Source organism: Phoca vitulina, unplaced genomic scaffold (assembly GCF_004348235.1).
Source record: "Phoca vitulina isolate PV1807 unplaced genomic scaffold, GSC_HSeal_1.0 scaffold2, whole genome shotgun sequence".
Taxonomy (NCBI): Eukaryota; Metazoa; Chordata; class Mammalia; order Carnivora; family Phocidae; genus Phoca; species Phoca vitulina.
Genome location: NW_022589705.1, coordinates 5,359,356 through 5,375,462, shown reverse-complemented (window position 1 = coordinate 5,375,462; position 16,107 = coordinate 5,359,356). Strand labels below are relative to the sequence as shown.

The 16,107-nt window shown below is 45.6% G+C and overlaps 1 protein-coding gene across 2 annotated transcripts in view; it reads right to left on the bottom strand.

Annotated features, from left to right (window-relative positions):
- Positions 1-13,452, bottom strand: part of CASQ2 (calsequestrin 2) — a 61,260-nt gene extending 47,808 nt beyond the window's left edge. The window contains exon 1 of one of the 2 annotated variants that reach the window (XM_032415612.1): positions 13,021-13,452. In XM_032415612.1, coding sequence (XP_032271503.1) covers positions 13,021-13,254 — 234 coding nt within the window. In that variant the 5' untranslated portion in view covers positions 13,255-13,452. The remainder of the gene's footprint in view (positions 1-13,020) is intronic. The other variant, XM_032415606.1, reaches the window with a different exon arrangement.
- Positions 13,453-16,107: the final 2,655 nt, after the last annotated feature.

The following is a 16,107-nucleotide window of genomic DNA, read 5'->3' as shown; positions in this document are numbered from 1 at the left end:
CAAAGGCACGGCAGGAGAGAAGCTCGAGAAGGAGCAGGTGGTCGGATCAAGTATTGCAGGGAGTCATGGACAGTGGGACCACCACGAGGTCTCTCCTTTCAGGACTGGTAAGTCACTGGTGACCTTTTAGAGAAAAGCTGGGCCAAAAGCCAAAGCACTGGGAGTTAAGCAGTTGAGTGGGTGGCAAGGACATGTTAGAGCAGGTGTGGATCACTGGTTCAAGAAGTCTGCCCATGAAAGGCAGGAGAGAGTCATCCAGCAGCACTAGGGGGCACGTTCCAAGGGCCACGTGACCACTCCCTGGGCCTTGGGACAGCAGATGCAGACCATCAGGGGCCCCGTGTTTGTCCCTCCAAGTGCAGTCCCTTCATGGCACTCCTCAACTCCTGGAATGGACTGAAGAAAGCTACATTGGTACCACATCTCATGGTCAGAGGGAAGGTGGGGAAGGCATGGGCGGTTTCGTTAAAGGGAACTGACTGTTGGGGGAGGGGTACTTTCTGCAGGGTCAAGAATCTGCACAAAATCAAGGGCTGAGGAGCCTGGGGAAAAAATGTCACAGATCTTTGCTCAAAGTGAATGTCCCTCAGGCCGGTCATTAAAAATACCCTGGCTACAATCCTGCTCTTTCCATGTAAGCCAAGAAGCACACTGTTTTCACCCACTGTCCCTGATACCATCTGGCGACACGTCAAGTAATTCAACAACTGCGTGTCCTCCCTTGGAACTGGAGAGCTGACGTTTATCCCCAGTAATCTGTCACTTTCTGCCACCCTCAGATGAGGCCCGGGCTATGTATAGCTGGGCGTTGGCACGTGATGGTCTCATGCAAGAGGCAGGCGAGGGAGTGGAACACCTATTTTATGAGATGGGAGTAAATATTAGGGCCTCTGGAGGCTGGAATGGGTGGCCTCCAAGAGAGCTTTGGGGAAGAGGGAGACTGTTGATTGTTTCTACTGGCGCTCTTAGGCTCCATCTTTGGTCAATGCCAGGGAAGAGACCCAAGGACCAAAGCTGTGTGTTCTTTCCACCATGTTGAGAAGCAGCATAACAATAATAAAAATAGCACCCATTGGGTGTTTACTATACGCCAGATACTGCTCCAGTCCCTTACATGGATTATCTTATTGGATCTTCTCAAAACCCACAAAAGCAGAAGTCTGTAGATGAGGAAATGGAGGCATAGAGAGGTCAACCAACTTGCCTAAGGCCACACAGCACTTACGTAACATAGCTGGGTTCCAGCCTGACACTGTGGCTCCAGAGTCCAGGCTCTCATCCATTACATTCCACTCTCTGCACCTGGGCTCAGAGAGGCCCCTGGCCAAATCCTGGCTCTGCTACTGAGACTCTGAGCAGGTCCCAGCTTCTCTGATCTCAATTTTCTAATCTAAAAATGAGATCTAGGGCACCTGGGTGGCTCAGTCGTTAAGCATCTGCCTCCAGCTCGGGTCATGATCCCAGGGTCCTGGGATCGAGCCCCACATCAGGCTCCCTGCTCAGCGAGGAGTCTGCTTCTCCCTCTCCCTCTGCCTGCCACTCCCCCTACTTGTGCTCTCTCTCGCGCGTGCTCTGTCAGATAATAAATACATACATACATACATATATAAATAATCTTTAAAAATGAGATCTAATTCTTGTAGAAGTAGCATGGAAGCAAGTGCTTAGGGAATGTTTGTTCCTTCCGAATTCACTTGGGGCAACCCCGTAACACTAACCTGGTGGTTTCAGCGTTACCTGGAGGGAAGCCTTGTAAAAACACAGATTCCTGGGCCCACCTCAGAGTTTTTGATTCAGCAGGTCTGCGATGGGACCCAAGCATTTGCATTTATGACAAGAAATACATCCTTGGTGATGCTGGTCCCAGGCCCACACTGAGACCCACTGCTTTACAACTGTCTCTATCATACAATCCCAATCTTTTATCATGTAGCATCTTGCAATGTCCGAACTGGCTGAATGAGAAAGGCCAGGTTTTTTCCTTTTCATGCTGAAAGCATTATTGCAATGGAATTTTTTTTTTTAAATGGCTTTGGCTGACATGGGACCAGGCCGTGCCCCTTACCATTTTTCTCAGCAGAGTTCTGTGCCCGAGAGGTGGTGAAAATGTCGTCTGGCAGCCCCAAACCTGACTTCTTCTGGTAGCCCCCTCCTCAGCCTGTCTCAAGAGTCCCACAAAGTAGTCACTACGTTCCTGGAGCCAGGGAGAGATCAGCACTTTTTTAACTAAACCTGCCATAGGTTGGTGCACCTTATCAAAAAAAAAAAAGAAAAAAAAAAGAAAAAAAGAAAAGGAAAAAAAGGGGCTCCTGGCTGGCTCAATCTGTTAAGCGTCTGCCTTTGGCTCAGGTCATGATCTCAGGGTCCTGGGATCGGGCCCCGCGTTGGGCTCCCTGCTTGGGGGGAATCTGCTTCTTCTTCTCCCTCTGCCCCCCTCCCCAACTCATGCTCTCCCTCTCTCTCAAATAAATAAATAAATCTTTAAAAAAAAAAAAAGGAAAAGAAAAAAGGCAGAGGGTGCTTCAGCTAATAGAGAGGCCTCTTAAATGTAAAACAATGACAAGACCAGGAGCTCTTGACTTACTGCTCCCCCAGTGTGCCATGAAAAGTAGAAGGGATGCCTGTCCCTGCTTGGCTGAACTTTATGAAATGTGTGACCAGTATTTATTTTGTGGCATCCGCTAATGACAACGAACCGCGGATATCCAGAGCGTGGGGCGAGCTGGAGCTTGCGACATGCTTTCGCGCACACAGGAATCTCAAGAACAGCCCTTTACTGGGCACCACACATGTGCCACTCACTTTACACATCACCTCTTTTCTCTCTGTAAGACTCTGTGCTGAAGGTATTGTTACAAGGAAGCCTGGAGGAGCCAAGTGACCTGCCTGTGATCACACGCAACTGCAAGGACTGCAACCAGGTGGGTCTCACTCCAAAGCATGTGCTTCTTTGTCAGGCAATATTGAGCGTCACATTCACTTTTTCCTGTAAATCTGGGGGATGCGCTCTGTTTCCTTCATAAATAAATCGGGAGTGTGTGGTCAGATCCGTTTGGTGTCCTGAGCCAAATTGGCTGTGCGTGTCGGTGTGAAGTAGAGGCAGGTGAGCGTGTGAGGGAGTACCTGTTGGCTCGCCTGGTCTGCCTCCCTGCCCAGCACACAGCAGATGGTGAGGAGAGGCCTGCCTGGCGTGGGGCGGCAGGCACTCCTGGAACAGGCTCTGCGGGCACTCAGACGCGGCTTTGGCCCGCCTGGCCCAGCACACTGCAAGATGGCGCGCTGGCCATCTTCCTGCATGGCTGGCCAAACAGAAACAGCTTATCCGGATAAAATCACATTCAGTTGATAGAAGAGGGAGCCTCCGAGGCTCTGTGGTACAGACTCGGTACTTTGGAGGGCTGGCTTTCTTGGTGGAAGAAGTCATTTTAGATGCTAAGGCTGAGCTCTTAATGATACAAAAATCCTCTAGACCAACCAGTGAAGCTCAAACTACAAGAGAGTTGGGCTGCTGTTTTTAAAGAAAAACCGTGTGATTCTGAAACATTTTATTTCTGACTTTTTATCTTACTGCTTTACCCTACAATAGCCTTATAGTGGTGACTTTCATGGTATCTCAGGTCTCCACTTAAAAAATGTATAACATTGGTAGAAGGTCTACCTAATGGATATCATAGCCAGACACCCTGTTTGGAATCCAGTATTAGAGTGAGAGAAGAAAGTTCCAGTGGTCTAAAAACTTCTGAATCAACAGTGTGTTTTCCATCTTGTAAAATCTCTATTAATTCTCTAGGTGGAAGGAGAATTAATCTCCTTCCATCAATTCAAGCCATGATCTTCTAATAGCACTTCTATCTTTCCACCATCTGCCCCTGGGAAGTGCACAGTAAACTCTCATCAGATATTTGGGCGGCACTTGGGCTCTAGGGAGATCTGCAGTTTCAGAGTGGGCATGGGTACACATCATCTGAGAGAGCACTGGCTCTAGGGGAGGACTCTTTCCCAAAGCCAAACCAAAATAAGCCTGACCTCATCTGATTTTACAGAGGGCAGCAGGTGCAAGTTTGGAGGATGCCATTTTTGGGCAGTGAACAGTTGGAAGAAATACCTGAATCCTGTGTGTGTTGCTATTCTCTGCCCACGGCTCCCACATCATTCCATCTGTAGATTTCCTTGACTCCAGCAAGTTCATTTTGCCTTCCTCTCTTGGGGTTTAGAAATGCAATCGTAGGGACAATTGCCAGTGCTAAATAGGTCTGAAGGCAGGGTCAGCCTTACAGAGCCCAGAGGTTTCTGCTTGTGCTGGATATATACTTGAGATTGAGTGTCCTGTGGTTTAAAAAAAATCAGTTTTACCCATTTTTCAGTGGGACGAATCAAGGATGACAAAAACATGCCTGAATCTGACAGTCAACCTAATTTTATGCCTTTCCACTCAATGCTTTTTAAAATTAATTTAACTTTAAAAAGAGATCCAGGGGAAATATATTTTTGATATAGGCAATAGATTTATAATTGCTTGTCTTTCCTTCTCTCTCTTTTCATCCATCCATCCATCCATCCATCCATCCATCCAGGTTTTGCTGGATTTCTATTAAATCCTAAGTAGGTGTGAAGCATTAGCCCATTTGCTCACACTGGTCATTTCGGTACAACATAGTCCAACTGTACACTTAAATGTTGCTCAAGTGTGGGTGAAAATCCAGAATACAAATTAAAGACACTTGTCCCTTTGTAGGTTGGCACTGCTTACAAACACAAAGCAATCCCTTTCAGCTGTTCCTTGGTGTCATGGAAGGAACATGTCATTTGGAACCAAATAGATATGAGTTCAAGTCCTGATTCCTCCTCTGCCATTTTATAGCTTTGTGACTTTGGGCAATTTCTACTTAACTTTTGGGATCATTTCTTTGCATACATTGTGAAAAAATGCTGTAAGAATTAAGTAAAATAATATATATAAAGCGCCCATATTGGGTATGGTTTATGGTAAATTCATAATAAGTGCTATCTCCCTTCTCCTTCTTCTCTTCTGTTCATTTAACATTCACTCAACAAACACTGCTGAGTGCCCACCATGAGCCAGACACTAATGTAGGTGCTGGCATACAGCAATGAAGAGAACACTTTGTTTTTGCCTTTGTGGATTTTACATTCTGTAAGGGTGTCAAACAATGGGCAACGCGTCAGCTGAGCGCTATGGAGAAAAACAGAGTAGGGAAGAGAGGTTAAAAGGAGTCCTCGGAGAGTGGGCTATGGAGGTCAGGGAAATAACTTCTTTCATAAAGTGTCATTTAAGCAAAGAATTAAAGGAAGTGAGTTCTTAGCATTAATAAAAGAACATCTCTTTAGCTATAGGGAGCCATGTCATCTGCATTTTGGTTTTTTTTAAAAGATTTTTAAAAAGATTTATTTATTTATTTGAGAGAGAAAGAGAACGAGCACATGAGCCAGGGGGAGGGGCAGAGGGAGAGGGAGTCAGATGCAGGGCTGGATCCCAGGACCTGGAGATCATGACCTGAGACGAAACCAAGAGTGAGCTGCTTAACTGACTGAACCACCTAGGCACCCCTCATCTGCATCTTGTAAGGAAGCAGCTATGAATATGTGATAGATAAATGAAAGAATGAATATTTCCCTTTGGGTGGTCATAGGGTTGTTTCATGCTATAGAACACTAGTTTGCTCTAAACAGCTTTCCCATAGTTCCCTGTCAAACACGTTAACACCTTAGTATCCCATATTCTCCAGGGTCTCAGATTTGTCATTTCTTTGTGGAAAAGGACAATGTGACACAGCAACCAAATAGATGGTTTTTTCCCTTCTGAAGGCGTATCCTGTACCCTGACAAAAGAAGTAGGGTAAGTCTTCCCATGGGCCCAAACATCCCCTTTTGAGGAGGTCCAAGATGTTAGTCACTAGCTGTGAGAGGGGACAGTGGGAGAATACTAAGGGGCTTGTTTGGCCCTAGAGCAGACCTGAACCCCTACAGCCCCAGAACCAATCTATGCCCGCAATTCAAACCAGAGGTATGCTAACAGCTCCAACACCATTTGAGAGAGTCAACAGACCAAAGATCAAGTAGTTGTAACACGATTCTGGTCATCTGGAAAATTTCTCTAGCGCAAGAGACCATAGCTGTGCTTTGCAAACTTTAACATGCCTATGAATTGCTTGGAGGATCCCATTTAAATGTAACGAGCATCCAGGTGATGCCTTTGCCCCTGCTCTGGGGTCCGCATTCTGAGCATCAAGTCTCAAGTGTCTACAAGCTTGACTGCACATGAGAATCACCCACAGAGCTTACCCCATCACCAATTAAATCAGTATCTGGGGGGAGGAGACCCAGGTACCAGTATTTTTTTTTAAGTTTGAGAGAGAGAGAGAGAGAGAGAGGAAGAGTGCACATGTGAGTGGGGGGTTGGGGGTAGGGCAGAGGAAGTGGGAGAAAGAGAATCTCAAGCAGACTCCCCTCTGAGCAGAGTCTGATGCAGGGCTCAATCTCACGACCCTGAGATCATGACCTGAGACAAAACCAAGAGTTGGAGGCTCAACTGACTGAGCCACGCAGGCACACCCAGTAGCCAGTATTTTTTAAAAACTCTTGGTGATTCCAGTATGTAGCCAAGGTTGAGAACTAGTACAACTGGCCAAGAACATGGTCTAAATTTCAAGCAACAGGTGAAGAGAATTAGCATTTGATAAGCACTGGGTATATTTCAGGCACTCGTTTAGGCATTCTACATAGATTAATCTCCTAAATAGCAATCAGCATAACAAAATAATATCTGATTTGTGTACAGCTTCTTATAATTTTATCAGAAATTTTTATTCACGTGCTTTCATTTAAGTCTTTTAACTCGCTGATAGAAATTACATGACTGGTTTAATAGATGAGTGAAATGAGGTGCCTAGCCATGACTTGCTCTGGATCAAAAAGCAAGTGTAGGAGAATTTCAGGCACTCCGAGCTCCAGTTGTCTGCTTTTCCTGAGCATGGCTCCCTCATCTGAGGTTGGATATAAGAGGACGGCCATGCTCAGAAAATGCACGAGAGTCATGTCAATGACATTGGGCATACTGCAGGGTCTAAAGAGGTTGTGTCACTCACTCCCAGCCAAAGAGATTTCACTGATTTGCAAATTGATTAGGAGACTAGGTTCTGAATAGAGAAGGGAGCTCAGTCTGTTAGGGACCTTGGTAGACTGGGAACAGCAGGATCAAGAGACTTCCTTAAATAGCGACAGAACCCAGAGCCCTACATTGACCAGGATTCTGATTCGTGATTCTGCTGCAGATGGTGGAACCAGCCTCCCCACCCCCCACAGGGCCTAATGAATAATCTGTGCCAGAATCACCATTAAAAATTATTGGAAAATAATCTGCTTACCAGCACTGGAAAATTGGTCATAACAAGCTGTCTTCCTACTGGTAGACAGGCCATTTCCAATTATTTTATGTGATGATGCTGTATTCAGTATCTAAGAAGGCCTAGGAGAAAGCCGCCAGGCAGGTTGTAGGTGGATGGCAGCAGCTTTTATGTGGTGAGCGGAAGTGAGACCTCCTTAAGCAGGAAGAACAGAAGGTCTCCACAGGGGGACGCTGAGGAGCAGCCTCTGACCTCGCACCCTAGCTGAGGTCTGTTGAAAAATACCAGGAGCACTGGGTCAACCTGCCATGCAACTACCAGGATGGTGTGGCTATTCCTGCAAGACCCCAGGCTGCCTGCCCATCTAAAGGACCTAGCTTATCCTAAACAACTGAAGCGGTGGTCACCGTTCACAATGAGGAAAGCACAGCTCGTTCATCATCTGTTCACTGACTCATTCATTCATGTATTCATGCTAACATGACTCAGAGTCTGGTAAGAGCAATGGATATTTGACGAATTGATATTTCTGTTCAGGGATTCACATTACTTATTTTCATGTTCTAAAACATTCCGTAACTTGCCTGGGAAGATCCCCCATGGTTTCTCCTAATCCAATAAATGCATGTTGGTTACAGGTTGGCCTATTTAGTTGCTCCCACAAAACACACGTACACAGTTAATAGTACCAACTTTGAACATGAGACGTGATATAGAATGTCCAGAGATCCTACAACCGAGGTCCATGCATGTCTCCTTTCTCCTTTCCTTCTAGAGATGTTGAGGTAGCAAGACATTATTTCTATAAGAGCATGAAGCTCACTAGGAAAAAGTTTTGGTCCTTTTTCCTTTCTTCTTATTCAGGCTGGAATGCTGTTTTCCTGGAAGTGGAGTGGTGCAGAGGAAAGGAAGTGGGCCTTGGACTTGGGGATAATATCATCTCTGTGAAGGCAGGCGGGGCAGGAAGAAGTAAACAGTTCCCATACCTGGGTTGGGTGTTTAGAATGCAATTTCCAGGGAGCTCAGGTATTCCTAATGTGGATGCCATATAGCTTATGCACAGCCCGCTCAGATTCCTTCTGCCATCCAAGTACATTTCTGCCACATTGTCACACCCCCAGATCATTCATCCTGCTGTGTTTTTGACTCACAATCAGATTTTGGTCCTTGCCCATATGAATTTGATTCCATTTGCTTTTTCCACTTCCTCTATTACCAAGTTTGCTTTGAATTCAGGTTGCCCTCGGGAAGCTTCCAATCCAGAGGGAGAACTTTAACATATGTCTCCGTGGAGAGAAAGAGTAAGTTAGAAGGAGCTGGAAGAAAACCGGAAGCACCCCTCAAAGACAGACTGCACTGTGACTGAGAATGTGGAAGGGGCCTAGTTCATTAATGGTGTGGGCAAAGTGGCTGAGTGTATCAAGCACAGACTCAGCAAAGCCTTAGAGATCAGAGGGAGAGCTACACATGGGGGGCAGGCATCAAGAATCTGTGAGCACGGGCAAGTCCCCCCTGCTCTCTGGGGCTTAGCTGGCTGTGAATAAGCAACATGGCACCATGTTACCAGTCCTAAGCTCTCTGCAAGTGGCCTGGGGTCCTCAGTCTGTAAAGTGATGGGGTTAGGCTGGGTGGTGTCTAAAATCGTCACTGCAAAGGGGAGCGCGGGCTGCAAGTTGCCAGTATTTGTCGCGTACCTTCCATGTGCCTGAAGCCACGCTCTTGCCATGCTAACTCATCATCACACCACCACTGTCTCCACCTTACAAACAAGGAGCCTGAACACAGACAGACTTCTTCCTTGGGAACTAGACCCAAGTCTATCTGATTCGGAAGCCCATGTTTTAGAGCATACCACCTCTCAAGCATTCCAACCCAAGAGAGATCGATGACGTTGGAGGACTCTCTCTGCAACACATGATAGCAGCAGTGGATTGCATTACAGTTTCAAGGGGGAAGTAGAAGCAAGAAACAAAAGAGCAAGGAGGAATCGAAATCATTGGGCAGATCCTCCTCTTGGGTCTGAGTTCTGCGATGCTAATAGAATTTGGCCACTGCGGTGTAACTCCGTGTACTGTCTTGACTGAAGCTGAAGGAAACAGCATATAAAATTGCAACTCGCTTTATAATGGTATTGACACCTCAATAGAAAACTGGGGGAAAGGCACAGAAAAATAATTCATGGGAGAAAAAAATGTAAGTGGCAGATAATTTTATGGAAAAAAATTCCATCTAGCTAAAAAAAGTCAAAGAATTTCCATTAAAACTATACAACGGAAATCTAAACAAAGATTTTTAAAACTCTGAAGATTGTGTCAACATCCCAAAATAGGCCAATTGTCTTAAAAATATGCATGGTCATACAATGGAATGCTAGGCCAGCATTAACATTAGCCAGCATTAACATTATGTTTGTCAAGAATACAAAACTCTGTAATGACACAGGAATACTCACAATATATTGACATGAAAAAAGCAGGAAACAAAACCGTATAAATGGTACAAACCCATCGAAAAATGTATGTTTACATATAGACAGAAAATATGGGAGAGAAATCTCTCAGGACATGAACTGTGTTTCTTTCTGGATCTATTTCTATTGCCTTTCTTTTTCTTTTCCATGTATTCTGACATTTCTCAGTGAGTATGTGCTATTTTGTGGATGAAATGCCCAACCAGGAATCGGGATTACCAGCTGCTTGAGTCCCATCACTACAAAGCCACAACTCTGAAGTAAAGAGTTCAGAACAATCTAGATGGTTCTCAAAGACAACATTTCATCTGACAGGTCATTCATTCAGCAAGCCTCTACAGAACACCTCCACCGAACTATGTACCCTGCATCACCCCTGGTGTCTTCCAGAGCTAGACCACACCACCCCGGTGCCTTCCAGAGCTAGACCACACCACCTCTGGTGCCTTCCAGAGCTAGACCCAGCCAAACTGGACAGCAGTTTGAGCTTGATGCCTCCTGGTGTCATTTTATTAGCCCTTTTTCTGCCTAAGCTTTTAGTGACCTTACATTCTTTCCCTACTTCCCTTCCGCTTACCAAACCTTGTTCTTACTCAGAGCTCAAACTTGGTCAGATGCGGATATAAGTGATTGGGAACATTTTAAAGGACTTGCCCATAGGGCCCTAACCAAGTAGGGACAAGAACCCTACCCTATAGGAATGAGGCCCTCATGGTCAAATTTTAGGAAAATTTGGTAGGGAAATACTTGAGTGCTCTCAGAATCCTTGCTCTTGCAGTTCCTTCCCCAGCCCTTGCTTATTGCCTGGTGAATTCTACTCATTGTCACAAATCAGTTCTTCCTTGTCATGCCTTCCACATCTCTGCCAGAGAGCCGGGCTTTTGCTCTTTGTGCTCTCCGAGAACCTTAGTAGTGGCTCTACTATTACAATGACCCCCTTGCACTGTAGCTTTTTGTTTGCCCTTCTTCCATAAAGGATCTTCAACAGGGTATCTAGCAGCTAACTAAACATCACCTCATTTGGTTACAGCAGTATTGCAATGCAGGGGCTAAGACCGCCTTCACCTGCACTAATTGAGTGACCCTGGACAACTTACCCTCTCTGTGCCTCAGGGTCCCCCTCTGTAAAACGGGGATAGGAACTATGCCTATGTCATAGAAATACTGTAAGGATTCAACACACTAACATACCCAAAGTGCTTAGAACAGTCTCTGTACACAGTAAACATCCAATAAATATTATTACTATTTAATTATTTCTTACACGTGTACGATGATTATTGTTTCCCTATTTATAGATAAGAGACTCAGAGAAATTAAGTAACCTACCCTATATCATGTGCCCAGGAAAGGCAGAGCCAAAATAGAAATCTAGATCTCCTGACTCCAAGTTCTGTGTCTTTCTCCCCCTAATGATGTCCACTTCAGTTTTAACAGCCTGTGGGACATCACCTATGTCCCATCGGTCTCTGCCGGGCACTCTTGGATCAAAGGTGTCTGAAGGGATGGTGAGCCCAGGGGAAAGTCCCTTCTCAGGTCTACTTGGCCCGAGGTCTTTGGGAGAGATACGTTTTTGAGGGAGTGTGTATGTATGTGTGTGCAAGCGTATGTTTGTGTATGTATGTGTGTGTGTGTGTGTGTGTGTGTGCATGTGTTTTAATATGCTGGGGAATCAGAAATGGGAGGTCATTATTGTATTGGCATTCTTTTTGAGTTCTAGGCTACCAGACACTGATGAGCATATAGGGTAGAATCCTTATGACTTCAATGAACTCTTTTTCAGAAAAATAGCTCTCAATAACTGAGTAGGGCAGTTTGAAACAGAGATGATGATGTGAGTGAGGATTTCAGGGGCTAAGCAGCAGCTGTGCTATACGCCTTGGTTTTTTCCAGTCTCTGATGTTCCCACATATAGTACAAAGATCTAAAAACTGTCCCTGCTTTATCTTTGCTTGCAACCCACAGAGGGAACTGAATTTCCACTTCCAGCCCCCAGGATAAGCCTGAGGAAAAATATGATGGTAGTGGTGATATTTTTAAAATGCTTAGCTCTTTGTCAACCCAAGCTCTCTGTAACAACCACGCCACCATACAGAAGAGCTCTGAAAATAGGTGTTTGTATGATGATCAGGAGACACTTAGGATTCTGAAGTACTTTTTAAATTATCAAAGATATTTTACTGTATTTTGGATGGTTTTCATGGAATTTATTAGAATCTATTTTGGAGGGGGGGATTCAAATCTACATGTGTTTGATATATGGTAACTCTGTCAATCAAAGTATTTGATTAAGCTTAGCTTTCTGATGTGCTAGTTAATAAGCGGCTGTGATTTTCAAATAGCCCTGTCCCCAGATTTATGCCTGGCTTGAGCATGGGGCTGAGAAGGCATCTTGGTGACTACTAGAGTTCCTGGCATTCACAGGTGCTCCTGAAGTGTGAGCAAACTTACACTGTCCAGGAGGCGCTGGGGGAATCAGCCTTGGGGCATTCACCAAGGATTAGAGAACGGGACCCGGTGCCAGGCTTACAAACAGAACATGTAACGCAGATAAAATAAGAACTGACTTCAGCATTGCCCTGAACACACACCAAGAACTTTCTGAGGAAAAAAAAAAAATCCCCGTTAATTAACGTGCAGCTACAGATCTTCACACGTGTACACTGTGCAATGTTGACTGACCCCAAATCACAAGAGGCGAAGATCACTTTGTGATATTCCCCATCTGACCCATGGAGAGAAGCAAGGTCAAATGCCTCCTGTCTCTCCAGGATTGTGGGGAAACTTCAGGGAGCAGAGGGGGGCAGTTAGCACAATGGCTGAAACCCACAAATCATCTCTGAATTGCATTTCAGCCAGGCTTTTCAATGACAGCTTTAACATTATCTCAGAAAAATAGTTGCTTGGGACTATTGCCCTTGAAAAGTCAAGAGGACCATCATGTGACAGAGTTTAAATCAGAACTGTGCCTTGTACAACACGTCTAATTGGCCCCATTTTCGGAGCCAGGACCCACCCTTTGCTCTTCCCACAGCCCAGCTTTGCAACAAGAATATCTTCAGATTCAAACCAGACTAAAATGCAGCCGGACTTCAGGACAGAGTCTCCGCACCCGCGTTCCCACATCCCAGCCGCTGGGCAGCCCGTGCTCACTGGGACAATGTAGTCAGCAGGCCCCCTGCTTACCTCGAGCACAATTTCTTTCAGTTGGAACTGTTTCTGTGCGACTTTGTCTGAAGACACGGACTCGTGGTAGTATAGGCAGAGCACGCTGTGTTTCTTCAAAACCTGCTTGAAGTTCTTCTCGGTGAGACTTACCACGCGGTCCTTGCCGTCATACGTGGGGAAGTTGAGCCCCTCTTCTGCCCGGCAGGAGGACAGCAGGTAGACCCCCACGATGAACAGATGCGTTCTCTTCATCTGGGAAAAGTTTAGTTTTACTTTCCCAGGAAGACTGAGTACGGGAAAGCGGCTGGAAGACTCTCAGGGGACTGGTTGAGAGAAGTAGGAGCAGAGAGGCGGATTTGGTCCCTCCCCTCTGTCCCTCCTGGGCCTGAGGACTGACTCCCCACCGCCTGGGCTCCAACTAGCAGTGCTCGTGGGCTCAGGACACATGCGTGCGGATACTGAGAGCCAGGCTGAGTGGCCAAGCCCCAGATACCTCGCATAGCTTGGCCCAGCCCCTGTCTCATCAGGAACTCCATTTTTAGGATGCAGTTGTTTCAGGCTAAAAATAAATCATGCAATGAATAAAAAAGTTAGATATGACTCTGTTGAGGGATTCGCTGATACAGTCTGTCAGAGTGGTGGAAAGGGAGGAGGCAGGAGGGAAGGAGGGGACACGTGCACAAGAAATAAGGAGGCCAGCAAGGTCAAGGAAGAGAAAGAAACTCGAGAAGGAGGGAGAGAAAATGAGAGGGGAGAGAGATGGGACAGTAGTGGGACAAGCCAACAAAGATGTCTACATGTACACAGGGCCACCCAGACCTCAGATTCGTTCAATTCCTATAGGGAGAGAATTCAGCCTGTCCCCTCCTGGCAGGCTGCTTGTCCCCTGTGCACACTGCTCACACCGGAGCCGAGTGCAGCCCTGAGGTGAGCTTCACATTCTGCAGCTGCCTTTCCCTGCCTCCCGTCCTCTCTTCTTAGGACCTGGGCCCTGGCTGGCCGCTGTGCCATGCATGCTCATGTGGCTCTGCCAGGCACTAAGCGAGGGATATAGGGGCACCCTTCCTGCCAGCCCACCCGGGCCCACAGTTCCTCTTGATTTTGGCTTAGGTTGTGATCCCGAGGGTCACGGGATTGAGCCCCACATCTGGCTCCATGCTCAGCGGGGAGTCTGCTTGAGTTTTTCTCTCCCTCTGCCCCTCCCCCTGCTCACAAACCCTCTCTCTCTCTAAAGTAAATAAATAAATAAAATCTTAAAATAAAATTTTAAGTATTTTAAGTAAAAGTTCAACAGTCTTCCTCAGGAACCCTCTGAGATTATTTGCTACCACCTCTGTACCTCTGTCATTTTTTTTTTTTTACCTTAACCCCTAATGTATCATTTTTGCCCCTTTCCTCTTCATTAAAGACTGACTGGTACACAAAGCCTAGATTTGGGCAGAGAGTTCCAGTCCGCATCTGCCTTTTAATGGCTGAATGCACTTTGGAGGGGGTCACTCACTCTCTCTGGTCCTCAGTTCCCCCTCCCTTGTCAAATGGGGGTAATTATGACTATATTGTAAGGTTTGGAACACAGAGATGGAAAAGCATTATAGGAAGCAGGTGCCCAAACATGGTAGCTATCATACTTACTTCATTCTTGCTGGAGATGGTGGAACATGGGTTATTATAATACTTGTCAATTTCTAATAATAATGGTTTGTGAATCCTTTCTTGTCCATTCTCTCCTTGAATCCAGCAGGCAACTGGGACAGAAGTGATAGTGTTCATTTCACAGGTGAGCTAACTGAGATTCAGAGAGATCAGCAACTTGTCTGAGATTGCCTTACTAACTGCCAGCATGAGGATTCAGGAATCTGGTGTTCCTGGCCGCTTTAACTCCGACTCGGGGCGGTTCCCTGCCAATACCCCTTTTCTTAAGTGGCTCCTCAACCATCTCTTCTGGTCAAACAACAGTCCAGTCATGTCTTTCCACTCTTTAGAGTGGTCTAAGGCTCTTATAATTCAGACCAAATTTTTGCCTTCCTTTGGCTGGAAAACCAGCTTTGGAAAGACTGAGGACTCTTTCGTGCATAACATTTACAGAGGATTGAAGGAAAACAGAAGTTTATCATCCTATTCAAGGGAGACCAGGCCCCTCCACTGCATTCAGGGGGCCTTATGCTGAGAGGCAGGGTGACAAGGAGTTGTCTGTCAGGACACTTTCATGTCCAGGAAGCCAGGACCTTGGAGAACCCATCACTGAAACCGTGAAAGCCTTTAGTTCTTTCTAATGGTGAATTCTGTATGCTTTTAAAGATGGAGCCAAAAATAGCCATTCTAAGGCGTGGTTAACTTTCCAGGTCATTGGCAAGCATGGGAGATCTCTGCTTTCTTTAGAAAATTTAAGGGGAACAAGATCTCTAAGTGAAACCATGTATGTGTTTTCTTTTTGAGGTCAGTTTCCCAAAACTGTTCCCATTGTCTCAATCTCATGGGGTTACCTTTATTTAGAATGTGCCCCACTTTTCTTAATATGTAAGTTTTTAAAAATTTTACTGAAAAACTGGGAAATATTTAAAGTCAGAGTCTTTGAATTTCCTGACTTAAAACTGATGAAAAGTACCGAGAGAGAAAGAAATTTTTAAAATTTAGTTAAGTCTTCAAGTCTGGCTTTTGACCAACTGTGTATTAACAGAAAAAAGCTCCAGTGTGGAAAGTTCCTGTCCCCAGATCCTGGACTCTGCTGGGGGCCTCACAGTCCAACCCTGAGGACACATGCTGTGGAAATCAGGTTTCTCATCATCCCTGGTCTACATTTTAGGTAACAGCCACTTCTCTGGCTTCTTTTATTTTCCTCTTTTTGTTTTTCCTTTGCTTTCTTGCTCACCAGCTTTAATTAATTCATTTGGTAAACAGGGAATGCTTCTGACATTTCTGAGTCAACTTTGTATCTACCAGATCAGCTGTTTCATTCTGGTTTTAGCTGCTGCCCCAGTCAGCGTATCATGCACACACTCTTAGTGTATGGGATCCTGCTGAAGTATGTGTATCCTTATGTGCCTGCAGCAGGTATTTTTGTTTTGTCTGAACAGGAAGGGATAAAACAAAATAAACAAATCAATA